The sequence below is a fragment of the Mirounga leonina genome, unplaced genomic scaffold, assembly GCF_011800145.1.
Source record: "Mirounga leonina isolate KUSES-001 unplaced genomic scaffold, KU_Mleo_1.0 Mir_53, whole genome shotgun sequence".
NCBI classification, from domain to species: Eukaryota; Metazoa; Chordata; class Mammalia; order Carnivora; family Phocidae; genus Mirounga; species Mirounga leonina.
Window position 1 is genome coordinate 2,926,780 of NW_023270807.1, and position 19,007 is coordinate 2,945,786.

Genomic DNA, 19,007 nt, shown 5'->3' on the forward strand with positions numbered 1-19,007 from the left:
CTGCCTTCGGCTCGGGTCATGATCTCAGAGACCTGGGATCGAGCCCCACATCGGGCTCCCTGCTCAGGGGGGAGTCTGCTTCTCCCTCTCCCTCCACCCCTCCCCCTGCTCACGCTCTCTGGCTCACACGCACATGCTTTCTCTCTCCCTCTGAAATGAATAAATTAAAAAATCTTTTTTTAAAAAGTCTAGAAAACTGCCTGAGTAGGGTACACAGGAAGCTGCTCCCCACTGGGCGCTGCTGGCCTCTATGTACTGCAGAAGCCTGGTGCTCAAGACCTTGTGAGTGCTGCAGGAGCCTCATGCCGGAGACGCCAAGTACACAGCAGGTGCTGGGTGCTGGAGAAGCTGCAAACGCTGCAGGAGGTGGAGGCACTCTGCTTACATGACTGCCCAAGGTGGGCAGTGCCAGGAGAAGCTGCTAGCTGCTGGTGCTGCTGGTCGCTCCAGGCACTGGGCACTGGTGAAGGTGCTTACTCTGCAGGAGCTTGCCAATTACACACACTAGAACCAGGAAGCAGAAACCTTTTCCTCCTGCAATGTCCCTTCAGCTCTCTTCCTCTTAGCAATTTAAAAGATCAGTAAGCATTTGTTGGCTCTCACAGGAATCCAGAAGCATCTTAGCTGGGCGGTGCTGATTCGGTCAAGCTATGGTTGTTGTCAAACTTTTGCCCGGGGCTGCAGTTATCCAAACGCTTGACTGGGGCTGGAGGATCCACTTTCAAGATGGCTCATTTATTTGGCTGGCAGGTTGATGCTGGCTGTTGGCAGGAGGCCTCAGTTTCTGGCTTCCCCTAGAAGTGAATCATCCAAGAGAAAGCGGGGGAAAGCTGCAATAATTTTTCTGACTTAACTTCAGGAGTCGTACATTATCACTCCACTACATTCTATTCATTAGAAGTGATTCACTGATACAGCCCACATTTAAGGAAGGGAGAATTAGGCTCTTTTTTTACATTTAAATTTTTTTAATCTTTTTTTTTTTTTTTTAAGTAGGCTCCATGCCCAATGTGGAGCCCAACACGGGGTTTGAACTCACTACGCTGAGATCAAGACCTGAGCTGAGATCTAGAGTCAGACACTTAACTGACTGAGCCACCCAGGTGCCCCTAGGCTCTACCTTTTGAAGGGAAGAGTGGCAAAGAATTTGTGAACATTTAAGAACCACCCCAGGTGGCATCGATCAACCAGGACTAATGGAATACCTACTGTGTGCTTAGCAGCTAGATGCATCTATCTCCCCCTACAGAAGTTCGCTTTCAAAGAAAAGAGAAATTTCATAGCTGATAGTTGCCATCATATCTCTTCCCTCAGGCTTCCTCTCAGATGGTTAGCTTTTTTCTTTACTTTTTTACCTTCAGGCAATTACATTTCCAAGGAAATTTCCATCTTTTCAGTTGATTCTGAGAAGGCTTCATAGAAGAGAGGGGCTTGCATTGAATCTCTGAAGAGGAGGGGGGAGGAGAAGAAAGAGAGGGAGTTCTCCAGGGTGGGAAAACTTTGGCACTCGCTACAACTTCTTTGCCGATGAGTAACAGATTTCAAGGTGAATGAGCAAGAAGCAAACAAATAATAATAGAAAAACAGAAATGTGATTTCTTAAAATAGTTTATGTATTGTTGCTTGAGATGCAGTGGCCTAGATACATACAATAGAGTGAGAAGAGGGAAGGAAGGCAGAGAATTTTACCAAAAAGGAAACTAATCAGTTTCCCTCAGATGGGACTATGGTAGGGGCTGGCTTGCTGGTAGATGACAGTTAGCCAGCCAGACTGCCAATTATAAGACAAGGGAACTTCAGCTGTCCCCACAAGATGACCTCCAGCAGGATCTTGGTACAGTGTTCTCAAGGAAACCGGACTGGGGTCCCCGGCTTTGTCCTAAGGCTTAAAGCAGAGCCTCTCCTCTCTCAACTCACATGTTACCACTAACTGCTCCCTGAGCTCAAAGCAGTAAGAACTTCATTGCTGTTATGAGTGAAGAAACAAGAGAGAGGAGAGAGATTGATTTATCTTTTGTGAAATAGGAATCCTTTAATCATCAGCAAATATAACATTTATATCTCTCCAATAATAATAGATGGCAAGTGTGGTGGACAGCCTTCTAAATGACCCCAGTGACCCCCACTTCCCAAATATGCCTTGTGTAATCTGCTCCCCTTGAATGTGACCTGGACCTAGTGACTTGCTTCTAACCAACAGAAGATGGCAAAGGAAGAGACTTTTTTTTTTTAAGATTTTATTTATTTGAGAGAGAGAGAGCACGAACGGAGGGATGGGCATAGAGAGAGGGAGAAACAGACTCCCTGCTGAGCAGGGAGCCCGACTCAGGGCTCAATCCCAGGACCCTGGGATCATGACCTGAGCCAAAGGCAGATGCTTAACCAACTGAGCCATCCAGGTGCCCCGAGACTGTTACTTTTAAGATTAGATTACAAAAGACTATGACTTCCATCTTGCTTCCATTCTGTCTTGCCTTTCACTTGCTCATGCTCATGAAGACTGCTGCCATGCTACAAGCTGTCCTATGGAGAGGTCTATGTGGCAAGGAACCTGAGCAGGACTCAGGCCAAAGCCTGTGAAGAACTGAGACTGTCAGTCTAACAGCCTGCAAGGAACCAAAGCCTGCCAACCACCACTTGAGGAAGCTTGGAAACAGATCCACCCCGTTCAAGCCTGAAGATGACCGTGGCTTCAGCTAACACCTTGACAGCAACCCTGTGAGAGACCCAGAGCCACAGGACCTAGCTACACTGTGATTGGATTCCTGACACACACAGACTGTGAAATAAGAAATGATGTGTTAAGCCACTAAGCTTTGGGGTATTTCATTATGCAACGATAGGTAACAAATAACAAATGATTGTTGCCTGGGTCCAGTCACTGGGTCGGTTCTCTTCTTTCAAAACAAGAATGAGAACAAAAAATCTGCAACAGTGCACTCAAGTGTGGGAGCTTAATGTCTGTGATCCCTGCCCACAAGAAACTATAGCCATTTGAATGTCCTGGAACATGATATGGTTTCCTTTGAGAGGAATAAGAAGTGAGTGGATAGAGAACTTTCCTCCTCCATGACACCTGGCCCCACTAAGTCAAAAGATAAATCAACACCCCAGCCTGGGAGGTCCCCCTTCCTCTCTGCTGTCTTCCTCTCCTCTTAACCCTCTGCCCCAGAGCTTCTCAGTCATTGCCACCTTAAAACACCTCTTTTCCTTGAGTTGGGCCAGGAAGTCCCATAGCCAAAACTAAGTGATGCATGTCTTTCCTTAATTGGGAGGAAAAAGTAAGTGAATAGATATTTTTCTCCTAAATGTTTGGCACTTACTACAGCTTATCTGCTGATGAGTAAGAGATTTCAAAATGAATGAGAACAGAGCAAACAAATAATAATAGAAGAACAGAAATGTGATTTCTTAAAATAGTTTATGTATTGTTGTCTGAGAAGCAGTGACCTAGATACATACAATAGAGTGAGAAGAGGGAAGGAAGGCAGAGAAAGAGAGCGGAGTTCATGAACTTGGATTATATCTTTGGTCATTTCCTGGTGTTCTACAGAGAGCACCAGAAGGTCCAAGTGGTCAGAGCAAGTGTGAGAACCTCAGCTACTTCCACGAGAGCTAACAGATTCCTCAGATTTGACCCCAGGGTGGAACCTCAGGGGAAATTCCCCAAGGCTGGAGGTAACCCAGGTCACATTATTGGAAGGCAGGGAAGAGGCACTATGTAACGAATCCTGTTTCCTAAGGCTGGAAACCATCAAGGCTAACTGCAGAGCTCCAGTGACATCTTCTGGACACATGGCTGGCAAATATTTGTTGTTTCCAAGGGGTGTAAATGTGGGTACTGTGTTTGGCCCAGCCCTGTCAGTCTGAGCTCACAATGACAAAGGCAAGTGAATCCTCACTGTAAGGCCTCTCCATTCTCATATCACACTGGGTGCTTGTATGCTGGGGGATGCTGGAGTCAAATGTGAGTCCAGGAGGTAGAGAAGGTGTGGTATGGAGATTGCATGATTAAGGAGATTAGAGACAGGACTCTTGGGCACGAATGGGAATTACCTTGTGAGATTAGAAAGCATACCCCTGGCAAACACACACACAACATAGACTGCTAGACTGCTGCCGTGCCTCATTTTTTGCAGGGCACATGGCTGCCTAGAATAGATACTACATTTCCAAGCTTCCCTTGCAGCTAGGTTTGGCCATGTGACTATGACTGGCCAAAGGAATGGAAGAGTCCTCAAAGGCAGGATTCAAACCCTTTCTTCCCCCATTCTCCATTCTGCTGCCTGAAACAGGAACAGCTTGATAAGCAATCTTGGACCTTGCTGATTAAAACAATACTCATAGGGGGCGCCCGGGTGGCTCAGTTGGTTAAGCAACTGCCTTCGGCTCAGGTCATGATCCTGGGGTCCTGGGATCGAGTCCCACATCAGGCTTCCTTTGCTCTGCGGGGAACCTGCTTCTCTCTCTGCCTCTGCCTGCCACTCCCCCTGCTTGTGCTCTCTCTCTCTGTCAGATAAAGAAATAAAATCTTTAAAAAAACAAAACAAAACAATACTCATAGATGCCAGAGCAGCCTGGGCCACTGAGGCTGTAGCTGCCATATCAGCCCTGGACTATGCATGCTTGGAATGTTACATGAAAGAGAAATAAATCTCTGTCTTATATTAAGCCATTTATTTTGCAGTTTCTTTTACCATGTCTACACCTATTGGTATATCCTATAGCCCTGTCTTGGTAAATGAGATTACATTATTAGTGATTTGTTTTACAATTTACTTATTAGACAGACATTGATTGAGCTCTGAGTGCTCTTATTGTATCCTCTTAAATAGGAGCTGGCAGCTGAGCACAGAGCTGGGTACCAGAGGGGAGAGCGAGTTTGGTCCATCAAGGGACACAGAAAGGGGAGGTGAGCTCATCTATCTGCCTGTCTTTCCCAGGACCATCTCTTGCCTTGGTTTCCACAAGCGGCAGATATCATCTTTTGTCCGTGAAGCGACTGTTTTTAGGGAGAGGAACTATGATTACCATGGAAGTCTAGAGGGGAGGAGCAAGTTCAAGTTACAGTGAGCAAAGCCGATAATGGCACAGAGCAGAGGGAGCATTCCCTCTTGATGGCTGCTAGAAGAAAGTGACAGAGCAGCTTCCACTGACCTTCCAGAGAGTGGGCCAGGATGGGTGCATAAGAACAGCGCAGTTGGTAAGGCGGAAGGCTGTGCGGCATGGGATTTCCTCACCAAATTGCCGGAGGAGAGGAAAAACCCTGACCAACAAACTTGTGATTTTAAAAAAGCCAACATATTAAATACATATGAAAGAGCAGCATAGAAATATCAGGCATAGGTTGGTGTTCAGAGCAACATGCAGCTGTAAAATTTGAAAAACCAACAGGGAGTAGAAACCTACCTTCACACCAGGTGACCTGTACCACTTCCGGACATTTGTCCCTGGCTTGGGGGGGTGGGGCGGAGCTGCTGTCAGTTGGCTTGTTTAGCTTCTGTTTCACCTCCTCCTGGTGTGACTTCCTGGATAGCTGGGCTGGAAAGCGAAACGTTAGACTACCACACCCAGGACTCCAGATGTGATTTAGGTGTCACTGATCACATGCACTGCCTAAGAACTGACGTGCATGGAGGTAAGTGGGGCAGAAGGGTTTGTGTGGGAGGCATTCTTTTTTTTGGCTAGGGCAGATATCGTAGCCATGACACAGCCAATCATTTTTGGCAGCCGCTCCCTGATCCCTAGGTCACAGCTGAGGTGTGTGTTCCTGGTGCTGACGGTGGCAGGTGGCCTCCTGACTCCTACCTTCCTGATGGAGACTGAGGTAGTAGCTTCCTTGGCAGCTCAGTTCTGCAGTGTTTTGGGGGTTTCGTTCCTGGAGGCTCAGTCTGGATCTCGCTCCTCCAGTCCTTTCAGTGACCTTGTAAGTCCCCAGTTATCTGTCTTACATCCCTTTCTGCTTAGAACAGGTACAGTGGTGTCTGTTAGCTGCAACTGAAGCCTGATGACAACGTGCTTAACGTAAAGCATGTGTCACTATGTGTTTGGTGAATGAATGAATCAGTGGGCAAATGGAGACCGAGAGATGTCTACGGTCAAGTCAGCTGGACTCAATAGAGCGGTGAAATCAATTTGGTGGATTCTAACCAACATTTTTTTTTTTAAAAGATTTTATTTATTTATTTGAGACAGAGAGAATGAGAGAGAGAGAGCACATGAGAGGGGGGAGGGTCAGAGGGAGAAGCAGACTCTCTGCCGAGCAGGGAGCCCGATGCGGGACTCGATCCCGGGACTCCAGGATCATGACGTGAACCGAAGGCAGTCGCTTAACCAACTGAGCCACCCAGGCGCCCCTCTAACCAACATTTTTAAAGATTTTATTTATTTTAGAGAGAGAGAGAGAGCCTGAGTGGGGGAAGGGGCAGAGGATGAAGGACAGGGAGAGAGAAAGAATCCCAAGCAGAGCCCACACTGAGTGGGGAGCCTCCATCTCACAACCCTGAGCTGAAACCAAGAGTCAGATGCTAAACTGACTGAGCCATCCAGGCGCCCCCTAACCAACATTTTTAAAAGATGGAATAGAATGAATAATCTCAGAACAGATCACATATAGTAAATGTAAGTGTTATTTTGTGAAACTTTAGTTGCATACACACATACACACACATTTGCAGTGATGATAATCCAAATATTCAACCACCAGCATGACACAGACATCAACTGGTTGGAATGGATGTTAACAATATCTATGGGTTGTCTGAATACCAGTATAAAATGTATCTCTTTTAGTAAAAAAAAAAAAAAAAGCGAAATTCATTGGTCTATGAACTGTAGCCTAATGCTTTTGGGGAATGCGAGGCAGTGGGCACATGTTTCTACGCAACCTTTCTTTGGCATTGTCCCTGGCCAAAGGAACATGTCCATGACTCACTCCTGCCCCTGGGGGAGCATTTCCTGGATCTAGAGCAATCCTCACGTGTCACAACTTGGGCTATTCTGGGTATCTGTGTTTCTGCCTGCCAACATCCATCCCCATTTGTCAGGAACCAGCAATCCCCCATCTCCCCACTGCCACCACCAGCCCATGTGTCCATTGAGGAGCCACCTCAACTGGGGTTACCCTCATGGCCCTGCAAGTTTCCCAAAGCACTGACTGCCCTGACTGCACCATGTCCTTCCACAAGCAGACAGCCTGTCCTCACTGCTGTGCTCATTCTTACCTCCAAATCTTTGCTCACCCTGAACCCCTGATTGGAAGGCCTTTATTCTCAGCTTGCCTGAATCCTAGTCTCTCTTCAAGGCTTTGAAAAAGAGCACTGCCCCCTCCTGCTGGCATCCAGGGCTGTCCTGGGCATTCCACATAGGACCTTGGTGTCTCCACCCCTTCACCCCCAAATATTTCCCACTGCCCATCTTCTCTAGGAAGCTTTGGCTGGGCTGTCTCCACATCTCAAACTCTTTCAGGCACCTCCTTATTCATCATTCTCCCCAGATTACCTTAGGAGTTCCTTCAGGAATGAATTGAGTAACAGACAATTTCCACTACAGTTTTTTCCAGAATTTTATTTTGGATTTGCACAGACTGATAAAACTTCTGGGGCCCCTGGGTGGTTCAGTCAGTTGAGCCTCCGACTCTTGTTTTCAGCTCAGGTCATGATCTCTCGGTCATGAGATCAACCTTGTGTCAGGCTCTGCGCTCAGCTCGGAGTCTGCTTCAGATTCTCTCTCCCCTCCAGCTCTCTCTCTCAAATAAATAAAATAAATAAATAAAATCTTAAAAAAAAAAAACTTCCAAAAAACTTTGGGGGTTGACAGATTTTGCACATTAACAATGTGTATATAACAACCATGTAACAACAGGGAAAACCAAACAAAACTACCATTGTATTATTGCCATTGTTTCATAAAAACACATTTGAACCACCAAAAAAGTAGGAAGGGCATAATTTTAGAACACAGAAGCATTCTTTAAATTTATCTTTAACAAAAAACCCTACATTACCCTCATTTTCATCATTTTGCTGTAGACCGGTGACAACATTGTCATGGAAACCACTAGAAAGGTGCAGGAAAGAAGAAAGACACTGGAGAATGTCAGAGGAAGGAAGGTGAAGGGACAGAGAACAGGGGTTCTCTGTCTTAAAAAAACTTTTTAAGCCATGCACATAGAATTTCAGGGGCTCCACCATCCCCTCAGGGCCTTCAGTGAACTTCCCAGGGGCCCTTGGACCCCAGATCAAGAATCCCAGCTTGCCAATCCTGACGCACAGTGGCTGGCCCTAGCCTCCAGATCTGCCCTTTTCTGAGCAGTTAGAAGTATTTTCCAGTTTTCTAACACTCACAAGGGCATGACCAAATACTTCAGGGAAGGAGGGAACTCTGTACAAAGAATTATGAGTGCCTGGGGATCCCCTCTAGTTCACAATGGGGCTGGGAGAGATGGTGAGCTTCGTGGATGGGTAACTAGCTGCCCCAAGCAGCAGACTATGGGTCTGAAGAGAGCTGTAGATCACGACTCCTGGAGGGAGAGGACACAGTAATGACAAGAATCCCTTTATTGGGAACAAAGCCTTCTGACCACCTACCACAGGGTGGGACAGTGGTAAGAGCTTGGGCTCAATAGCTAGAATGCCCTGCATTTATATCTGGCTCTGTGACTTAATTGTGTTATTTGGGCAAGTTATTGTGCCTTGAACTTTTGGGTTCCTCATCTGTAAAATGAGGATAAGAGTTATGCAGCAGAAATGATAGAATACACTGAATACTCCGGGACTTCCTTGAATTTCCCAGCCTCCCCTGCAGAAGGCTGAGGTCAGGTGACTAGTTCTGGCCAAGGGTCTGTGAGTGGAAGAGGCGTGTGTCGCTCCTGGCTGAGGCATTTAAGTGTCCGTGTACTTCCTCCATCTCTCTCTCCCACCTTCTAGCATGACCCTGGAGGCCAGTCTTCCAGATGATGCAGCTACAAGACGGAAGAGAGGTCTTCTGTCCCATATCAGATTTTACATGAGTGGTAAATAAGACATTACTGGGCCAAGCCACTGAAATTTCAGGAGCTCTCTGTTGTGACAGCGAGTATTAATTACCCTGACTGAAACAGCGAGAGCTAAATGGGATTATGGATCCCAAACCCTCTGTTATTCTCAGAGAAAAGCCTTAAGACCCCTATATTAGTCAGCCCAGCTGCCATGACAAAATATCATAGACTGAGTAGCTTAAATGACAGAGATGTATTTCTCACAGTTCTGAAAACTAGAACCCCTAAATCAGGGTGTCATCATGGTCAGGTTCTGGTGAGACCCCTCTTCCTGGCTTGCAGATGGCTGCATTTTTGTGCCGTGTCCTCGAATAGCAGAGACAAAGAGACAGCAAGCTCTCTGGTGTCTTTTTTTTTTTTTTAAAGTAATTTCTACCACCAGTGTGGGGCTCAAACTCATGACTCCAGATCAAGAGTAGCATGCTCTATCAAGTGAACCAGTCAGGTGCCCCTCTGGTGTCTCTTCCTATCGGGGCACTAAACCCCTTAGGGGGGAACCCCCATGACCTCATCTAAACCTAATCACTTCCCAAAGTCCCCACCTCCACCTATATCATTACATTGGGGGGCAGGGCTTCAACATATGAATTTGGGAGGGGCATAATTAAGTCTGTAGCACCCCCTACTAAGCCAGGGCTTCTTACATCTCTTCTTAAGAACAAATTTTTTAAAAGATTTATTTATTTATTTTAGAGAGAGGGAGAGAGAGAGAGCAAGCAGGGGGAGGGGCAGAGGGAGAGGGAGAGAGAGAATGTCAAGCAGAGTCCCCGCTGAGCACGGAGCCTGATGGGAGGCTCAATCTAACGACCCTGAGATCACGACCTGAGCTGAAATCAAGAGTGGGACGCCTAACCCACTGAGCCACCCAGGCGCCCCAAGAGCAAATTTTTAAAAGCAGAAGCGGGCAAAGGTGAAGTGAGGTGGGGTTTTCTTGGAGAGGGACATCCTGAGGAAGGCCTACCTCCCCCACAGTTCCACTGATTGCTACATTCCACTGTCCCTTAACCCCCTCTCCCTTCTGAGTCTTCCTCTCTCCTCCCCTCCATTTTGTCCGCAGCCCTGACTTTCATACATTTCACAGACAAATTCTTAGACAATTAACGGCTCATCAAGACCGACAACTCCTAGGTCTTGGAGGCCGTCTCGTCTTACCTCCTGATTCTTACTGACAACAAGACTGGACCTGGAGAGGGCGTGAGAAGCACCAGAAGTCGGCACTAGCTCCTCCAAAAGATACAGGGTGGGGGGCAATTGGGGGCACCAAGGACAAAGAGAAAGAGAGAGTCAGACTGTTAGGAAGGAAGCTCCTTTCATTTCAGTATATCGACTGCATAATTTTTCAAAACAAAATTTTCTTTCACAGATTTTATTTTATTTATTTATTTGTCAGAGAGAGAGAGACAGAAAGAGCACAAGCAGGGGGAGCGGCAGGCAGAAGGAGAAGCAGGCTTCCCACTGAGCAGGGAGCCCGATGCGGGGCTCGATCCCAGGACCCTGGGATCATGACCTGAGCTGAAGGCAGACACTTAATGACTGAGCCACCCAGGTGTCCCTCACAGGTGGGTTTTTTTTCAATTTGGAAGTAATACCCATGGAGGCCCCTAGAACCCCTAAAATGTACAATCCAGCCTGTCCAAGGCTTGAATCAGGGTGTCACCGGAGCTCTTTTCCTTATTCCATTGCTTCCCAGGGCCTGAGAGAGTCCTTGGCAGTGCTGGAAAGGGCTTCAGTCCGCCTCCACTCCTGAGCAGCCTGTGACCATTAACTTCTTCACCCCCCACCCCCGGCCCAGGGCGCTCCCCTGGGGCGCCGGGTCACGTGCCAGGCAAGGGGTTTATCACTGGGGCCCCTGGATCCCCAGCAGAGCCTCGAACCTGAACCTTGATGCCCAGGCCCATGGCCACAGCCTTCGTGCTCCTTGTGGGGGTCCTGCTCCCTTGCTGGGGCGAGTTCCTGCCCTTTAAAAAGAAGTTCATGAAGGTGAGCCCAAAGAGCATTTCGAACCTTCCACTGTAGTCGAGGGTGGTGGCCCTGGCATCATAGAGCAGCCAGGAGGCACCAGTTGGGTTTGGAGAGCAAATAAGGGGTGGGTGTGGATACCATCCCCAAAAGGGGACTGGTTCCCAGGGCTGGAAGCTTAATGTGTCCCCCCTAAAGGGCTTCAAAACCCTGCTTCACCTCCCTGGTGGCCCTGGAGGTAAAAGAAAGTGGTCTTATGACCAGCACCATGCCCTCCCCCCTCAGCCAACGCCCCCCCCACCGCTGTCTCAGACCTGGCCCCCCAGCCGTGCCTTACCCACCCTAATCCCCTCTCCCCCCTCCCCTGAGCACAATCACTGTTCCTTCCCTTCCCCATCTCTCTCGCCCTCCCTTTCTTTCCACCCACCCCACCAAAGTGTGATCTGGGAGCATTTGTCCCCTAGCCCAGGTTGGCTGGGGGGGGGGGGTGCCCAGGGAAGGAAGTACTAACCCCCCCTCCTCTCCTGCTCCTCTGGGGAGGGTGCAGGGGGGTGGGCACCTGGTGGTCACCATCTCGTGGCTTCTCTTCCTGGACCCCTGGGGCCTTGGCGATACCACGCATCCTCCCTCCCCTTCCCACACAGCCAGAGAGCTGGTGACACGAGAGTTGTCCCCACAGGTGAATGGGGCTGAGTGCTCCCACCACTCTGAGTGTTCCAGTGACTGCTGCCTAATAGACCTGGACGGTGCTGGTGCCTTCTGTGCCCCTAAGGCCAGAATCGCCATGCTGTGCTTGTTCCAGGTGAGGCTCTGGGCGGGGCGGCCAACTCTGCCATGAAAGGTCGGGGAGGTTACAGAAGCCCACGTGGCTGCCCTGCTTTCCCACCCTCTGCTTGGAGTGCTCTCAGCCCTTCCTCCACCCGGCGAGCTCCTATTCATCCCGCAGTCCAACTCCAGTCACCTCCTCGGGGAAGCCTTCTCTCCTCGGAACTCCCCTGAGCTCATACCCTCAGCGCAGCGTGGGTCTCCCCCCAGTTCGCTTTGTGTTCTGTCTGCCTCCACCACCGGCTGGAGCTCTTCCAGGGTGGGCTTGCAGCATGTTCATCTTTGAACGCCCTACCTCCCAACTTAGTATCTGCACATAGTAGGTGTTCAACGAATGTTTGTTGAATGAACATCTCTACTCTGATGCATTGAGGCAAAGTAGATGGGAAGAGACTTTTCCCTACCAATCCCCACCTCCCTCATTTTTTGAGAGGAGCAGGGCGCTGTGGTGGCTGGACCATAGCTTTGGAGTGGGACCTGAGTTTGGCTTATTTATTTATTTTAAGATTTTATTTATTTATTTATTTGACAGAGAGAGAGAGAGAGAGCAAGTGTGAGAGCACAAGCAGGGGGAACGGCAGGCAGAAGGAGAGAGAGAAGCAGGGTCCCCGCTGAGCAGGGAGCCTGATGCGGGGCTCGATCCCAGGAAGCTGGGATCATGACCCAAGCTGAAGGCCGACGCTTAACGACTGAGCCACCCAGGCGCCCCTGGATTTGAGTTTAAATCCTGAGTTTTCCACTCCCTGTCTTTGTGACCTCAGCCAGGTCACTTCTGCTCTCTGAGCCTTAGGTTCCTCATCTGTAAAATGGGGCTAAAGCGACAACCTCACCGGGTTGTCCTGGCAACGACAGTGTTCATCCAAGCTTGGTTATGAGCCGGCAGAGATGCAGAATGCAGCGTACATGTTGTTACTGCTTGTCATTTCTTATCTGGCCCTGGGCCCAGATCTTTCTAGAAGAATGGGCTCGGCCTCCATGTCCCTGTCTGGGGAGCAGCCAATGCCCAGGGAAGCAACCAGTCCCCTGACTCTACAGCTGGGGTGGCCAGAGGGTCTTTTCATTATGGGCCCTTGCTCTATTTTATTTAGTCCTCATGGTCACCCTGTGGGGCAGGTTACTACTATTATCCCCATTCGACAGATGAGGAAACTGGAACCAAGAAGCTCATTAACCTGCCTAAGGTCATAAAGCTATCTGCTGTAGAGCTGACAGACCTCAGGTCGGCTCACCCCTTCACTCGTGCTTCTGTCCCCGAGACAACCCCTTTGTTCCCTGCACCTCGGTCCCTCCCAACTCTTGTTCGCATTTCCCACAGACCAAGGGAGCCATCAACATCATATGCCCCTGCCAAAGTGGCTTGAGCTGCATATCCAAGGACCCAGGCTGTTCCCGCCGGTGCCATTTGATTTAGAGGCGGACACAGGCTGGTTGCGGACCCCCTTCCCTCCCTCGGGGCCAGGGGCCCGAAGAGCCCCCATCTTGCTCACAGTCCAGCTCCTGAGACATTAAAGTCACTTCCTGACTCTGGCCTCTGTCTGCACTTCCTGGGAGAGGGAACCTGGTAGGGATTATTCCAGTCTGGGGGCGGGAAAGTTCAGTTCTATCTGGAGGTGGGGTGGTCTCAGGGCGGAACTGCAGGAAGGGAACGGGGTAGAGGTAGGTGAGTGAAGAGGCTGGGTCCAGGAGGGGCATGGAGGGCTGTATGGGAAAGGCAGGGTTGAGGGATATGGTGGGGTGCCCATGGATAAGTATGTGGTAGAAAGGACTGGAAGGGAATATTGAAATGCTTTCCAAGGGGAGCACAAGGGTGGAGATCATTGAGAGAATGTTGATGAGAATGTGTGCAAAGTATAAATGCAAAAATGTTCATGCCTATGGTAGGAAAGACCTGGTGCACTGAGGTCTCCACTCTCTCAGATATTATCAGTTCCATTTTATGCGTAAAGAAACTGAGGCTCAGAGAGCTACATGACTCTCAAGGTCACACCATGGGGGAATCAATGAGGAGTCTTTCTGCTGCAAGTATCCAAAACAACCCAAACTGGTCTAGATGATCAGGAAATTCATCGGTGGTCAGAACTGGGAGTTCAATGGCAGGTGGGCCTCAGGTCTGGCTGAATCCAGCAGCTCCATGGCCCTGAGGATGGATTCCTTCTCAGTAGCTACAAAAGTTCCAGGTGTCTCCTATCAGTAACACCTAGGATTTCTTGAGCACTTAGTTCCACACACTGTGCAAAGTGCTTTCTTAGCTATATTAACTCATTTTATTGTTACAACAACTTTAGAGTAGGTACTATAATTATCCCTATTTTACAAATAGGGGGGCACCTGGCTGTCTCAGTCAGAAGAGCATACGACTCTTCATCTCAGGGTCATGAGATGGAGCCCCATGTTGGGTGTAAAGATCACTAAAAGAAATAAATAAATAAACCTATTTTACAAATAGGGTGTTGAGTACCCTTCTCAGGGGTTCAGAGTAAGGGATGGGGCTGGGATTTGAACTCAGGCTGTCTTGCTCCAGAGGACAGGCTCTTAATCACAGATCCACCTCACACGCACATCACATCTTCCAGAGAAAGGAAACAGCTCTGTCCCACACTTTCGCAGCAAACCACCTGAGACTGATTCTGACTGGATTGGCTCAGTCCGCATGTTCACCCTTGAACCAATCGTTGTGGGAGAATTAGCTGATAGGCTTCACCTGGGTCGCATGCGGGGGTGGAGTCAGCCTCCCTGGGAATATTCTGTTGGGGGTGGGTGCTGGTTTTACCTGGTGTCCCCACAGCTGAGAGGGCACCTACTCGGAGCCCCACCCCCGTTCCTGGCAGATCCTGATGAAGATGCCTGGCCTCAGCTCTGGATGTCTGGACCCACTCACCGGGGTCAGGCTGGAACCCTGGGACCCTGCCTTGCCCCCAAGTTCAGTTTGTCCTGGGAGCCACCCTGCCCCGGACGCGCTCGCCGCCTATCATTTGACATAAGGACAGTGTAGCTCAGAGATCCTTTGCCTCACACAGAAATCAGGACTTGCTTTTTCCTATATTATTTTATCTCCATCATTTCCCCCATGTCACTGAAGTCTTCTTTAAAACATTAATACTGCCTAATTTTATTGTATTATGTGGACCATATCTTGCTCAACCGTTTCTCTCTGGGTAGATATGAAGATCATTTCCAAATCCAAACCAATCATTTAGGATACAAGTTTCTGGCTAAGGAAACAAAACCCTGCTGAAATGATAGCTCAAGCAAGGTAGATGATTTCTCCCACACGTGCTGGTGGATGAAGGCTCTGCTGGGTGAGGTTGTCCTTGAGTCCACTGCCTTCTATCTTCCTGCTCCACCATCTGCTGCTCTCCTCCCTTCCTCCCCCTTTTCCCCCTCTTCCTCTCCTTTCTCCTTTCTCCTCCCTCCTCCCCCTCCCCTTTGTTTCTTTCTTTGTTGACTTATAGGGGTTAATATGCAGAATCAGAGGCATTGTTTTTCTGCATCTGGACATTCAAATATTAACATGTTCCTCACATGGAGGTTTTAGAGGAATAATCTTAATGCTGAAAAGGCAAAACTCCTGTCCACCTTCATATAACCACATCTTTTCCCTCCCATCTGATCAGCCTTTTCTCTGCCCAGACACGGGCTCTCATCCTCTCTCTCAGAAGCCTTATTTCTGGGGCGCCTGGGTGGCTCAGTCATTAAGTGTCTGCCTTCGGCTCAGGTCATGATCCCAGGGTCCTGGGATCCAGCCCCGCATCGGGCTCTCCGCTCGGCGTGGAGCCTGCTTCTCCCTCTCCCACTCCCCCTGCTTGTGTTCCCTCTCTAGCTGTCTCTCTCTCTCTGTCAAATAAATAAAATAAAATCTTTAAAAAAAAAAAAAAGCCTTATTTCTAAGGTGAGGTCTTTACCCCACAGTTTCCTTCTTTTTTTTTTTTTTTTTTTCCAATACAAGGCAAGAGACAATGCTATGAATTCAAGTCCCATTTCATTTTCTTCATCCTTGGCACTAGAAGGATTGCTTTCCTGCAGGTTGCTTGCGCTGTGTGAACATTTCTAGCCAGTGAAGTGACAGGTGTAACTTCTGGGCCAAAGCAGAGAAGCCCAAGTGTGACACAAGAAAAAGGAAGATTCCGTTTTGATGACTGGCCAGTGACAGCTTTCTAGCCCCTTGGCCACATCCCGGCAAGCCGATAGAAAAGCACCTGCCCCCTCCCTTGGTGCTGCTGGGCAGTGCAGACCACACAACCCCCGGCCTGCTCAGGGGAACCCTCAGTCTGGCTCCATCGCCTAGCCACAGTAAAAACCAAAGCCACACACCTGTTCATCCTTGCCGCTCACACCCCCTCACACCTCCTCCTGTGTTCGCGTAATAAATCTTTTCCTTTGATCTTGGTATGTGCGTGATCTGTCCCAACATCCAAACCAATATGGGATGAGAGTTGATTTCCGCCTCCATGAGGTGTCCGGGTGTAAGGAGAAGGTGCAGTTTGAAACACGGTGCTTACGGATCAAGTGAAATTTCAAGAAAGACCTAAAGGTATGGAATATTATAATATTCTCACTTATTCAGCACTTATGCATTCAGCACCTACTGTGTGTGAGGATTTTAGCCCTAGGGGCTAAGAAATATGGCAGTGAACAAAATAGGCAAAGAGCCTTGCCCCCCTGGAACTGAAGTTCTAGCAGGAGGTAGAAAGTTAAAAAATAAAAAGAGAGAGCGAGAGAAAGATGAAAATAATTTCAGAGAATCCTGGTGTTGTGAACATAGTGAGGCAAGCTGATGGGGGCTGCGGTAGCTGGGTGTTCAGGGAGGCCTCAGGGGGAGATAGCCAGACAGAGCTCACAGGGCAGCATGTTCTGGGCAGAGGGACCAGCAAATGCAAATGGCCGGGGGCCAGGTGAATCTGGTGGATTCAGAGGCCCAGTGGTGGCTGCCGGGTGTGTGTGTGTGTGTGTGTGTGTGTGTGTGTGTGTGTGTGTTGGCGGTGAGGCAGCAAGAGAGCTAGTGATGGACAGGCAGCCCTGGGATGAAGAAGCCCTGCAAGTCCCATAAAGCATTTCGGTATCTAAATGCCCTGGGAAGTCCTTGGAGGCTTTGAAGCAAGGGAATGATGTGATGGGTTTTACCTTTTAAAAAAGATTCTTCCTGGGGCACCTGGGTGGCTCAGATGGTTAAGCATCTGCCTTCGGCTCAGGTCAGGATCCCAGGGTCCTGGGATCGAGCCCCGCATCGGCTCCCTGCTTAGCGGGGGGCCTGCTTCTCCCCTTCCCTCTACTTCTCCCCCTGCTCATATTCTCTCTCTCTCTGTATCTCTGTATCTCGAACGAATAAATAAAAAAAAAAAACTTAAAAAAAAAAAGATTCTTCCTGTTCTGGGAAGAATTGGGGAAAGTGGGGGTGGGGATGGGGGAGACCCTTACGAGGTGGAGGTCAGAGTCCTGGGCTGGGTTACCAGGAAGTGTGGAATCAGGGAGACCAGTAAGAGGCTATTGCCAATCCAGTCCTCTCCTGCTTTATTTCCTTTACAGTACTTAGTCAAACATAATAGATATGGTCATACATATATAATTAGTAATTATTAATTAATGCTATCTAACACATATATGTTAGGTAAAAATCATGTACAGTGAAATGCCCAAATCTTGATTTCACATTAAAATCAGTGAATTTAAAACCCATGCAAACACCCTCATAACCACCACCCAGAACAAGATATTTCCAGCACCCCACAAGGCTCCCTTACACTCACTGCCAGTCACTAGGTCCCAAAGGTAACACCCTCCAGACCTCTTTTGTTGTAGATTGGTTTTGCTTATTTTTGAACTTCATATAATGGAATCACACAGTATTTTTTGTTTATGGTTTCCTTCGCTCAATGTTTTGTCTGTGACACCCTATCTATTTCACTTTTTTATTATCTGTCTTCTCCGCTAGAGCTGCGCGTGCCTTCGTCCAATAGCGTAGTTAGGAGTCCCACGAGTTACTTAAGTCACAATTAATTAAAATTAAGGAAAATTGAAAATTCAGCTCCTCAGTCCCCTTCGCCCCATTTCAAGTGCTCATTAGCCATATGTGGCCAGTGATTACCAAATTGGAACATGCAGAAAAAAGCACATTTTTGTCATTGCCAAAAGTTCTATGGGCCAGCTGCTCTGGAATGTCAGCTCCAGGAGGGCAGAACATGGCATTTCTGGGCGTTTCTGTTTGTTTCGTTCTCCGCTGTATTCCCAGTGCCCGAAACGCTGCCTGGATACAGTAGGTGCTCAGTACTGAATACTTGTTGAATGACTACAGAATTTGTCTGACAGATGACGGTGGCAGTGAGAGATCATGTAATGTCCTAAGCCCCAGCACTGGGGATCACTGATGTGTGTGTGTGTTGGAGGAGGGAGCCTGTGGGTGACAGGCGAGCTCCGCTTTAAGGGTAAGTAGGAGTTCGCAGAGAGAAGGTTGTGCAGCGGAAGGAACCGCCGGAGCAAAGGCGGGAAGGCCTGGGTCAGCAGGTGCGTGCGAGAGAAGTAACCTATTTGGGGGACACTAAAGGCAAACCTGTAAAATCTCTTTAGCCCCTTCTGGCACAAGGGAGGTCCCGCCGGCGCCCCCGCGCGGACATCCCGCGTGCCCAGCTCCAGGCCGCCGGGCCAGGAGGGAGTGGGGGCGGTGGTGAGGGCGCAGCGCGGGGATTGGGGTGGGGGAGCCTGCAGGTAGGAAGACCGGGGGCGCCGGGGCTGAAGGGTCAGAGAGACAGGAAGCTTAGGCTCCGGCTTTTCCCCTGTTGGGGCATGAATGAAAGTCCCCCAGAGAAGAAGACTTGAGCTCCCCTCCCCACCCCAATGGGCTTCAGCCTATTCCATAATCCACCCTCCAAAAGTTCAGTGTATACCTGAACTCTTGGTTCCCCTGACCTTAAGTATCAGAAATGTGAAAGGAAATGTACAAGACAAATGTGTATAAAGAATTGCCAGCGTCAGTTAGTAGAGCATGCAACGCTTGATCTCCGGGTCATGGGTCCGAGCCCCACATCGGGTGTAGAGATTACTTTAAAAAAAAAAAAAGATTTGTCCGTGTTTATGGGGCATTTACTATATGCCAGGGGCAGTGCTAGATGCCTTACATATATGATCTCATTTAATCCTACAAAAAACCTTATGAGGGGTCAGAACGGTTATCACCCCTATTTTACAGGGGGGA

At 48.8% G+C, this 19,007-nt stretch overlaps 1 protein-coding gene across 1 annotated transcript; it reads left to right on the top strand.

The window, feature by feature from the left end:
* The first annotated feature begins 8,928 nt into the window (after nt 1-8,928).
* Nucleotides 8,929-13,252, top strand: CLPSL2 (colipase like 2). Its single transcript, XM_034990805.1, has 3 exons — nt 8,929-9,013; nt 11,641-11,798; nt 13,137-13,252. Exons 1-3 carry the CDS (start codon nt 8,929-8,931, stop codon nt 13,230-13,232), a joined length of 339 nt encoding a protein of 112 aa, XP_034846696.1. The 3' UTR covers nt 13,233-13,252.
* Nucleotides 13,253-19,007: the final 5,755 nt, after the last annotated feature.

Coding starts and splice junctions, on each gene's coding strand:
- CLPSL2 (XM_034990805.1), top strand. CDS start 8,929: ATGACCCTGGAGGCCAGTCTTCCAGATGATGCAGCTACAAGACGGAAG. Junction 9,014..11,640: donor TATCAGATTTTACATGAGTG/GTAAATAAGACA, acceptor CTTCCCACACAG/CCAGAGAGCTGGTGACACGA. Junction 11,799..13,136: donor CCATGCTGTGCTTGTTCCAG/GTGAGGCTCTGG, acceptor CATTTCCCACAG/ACCAAGGGAGCCATCAACAT.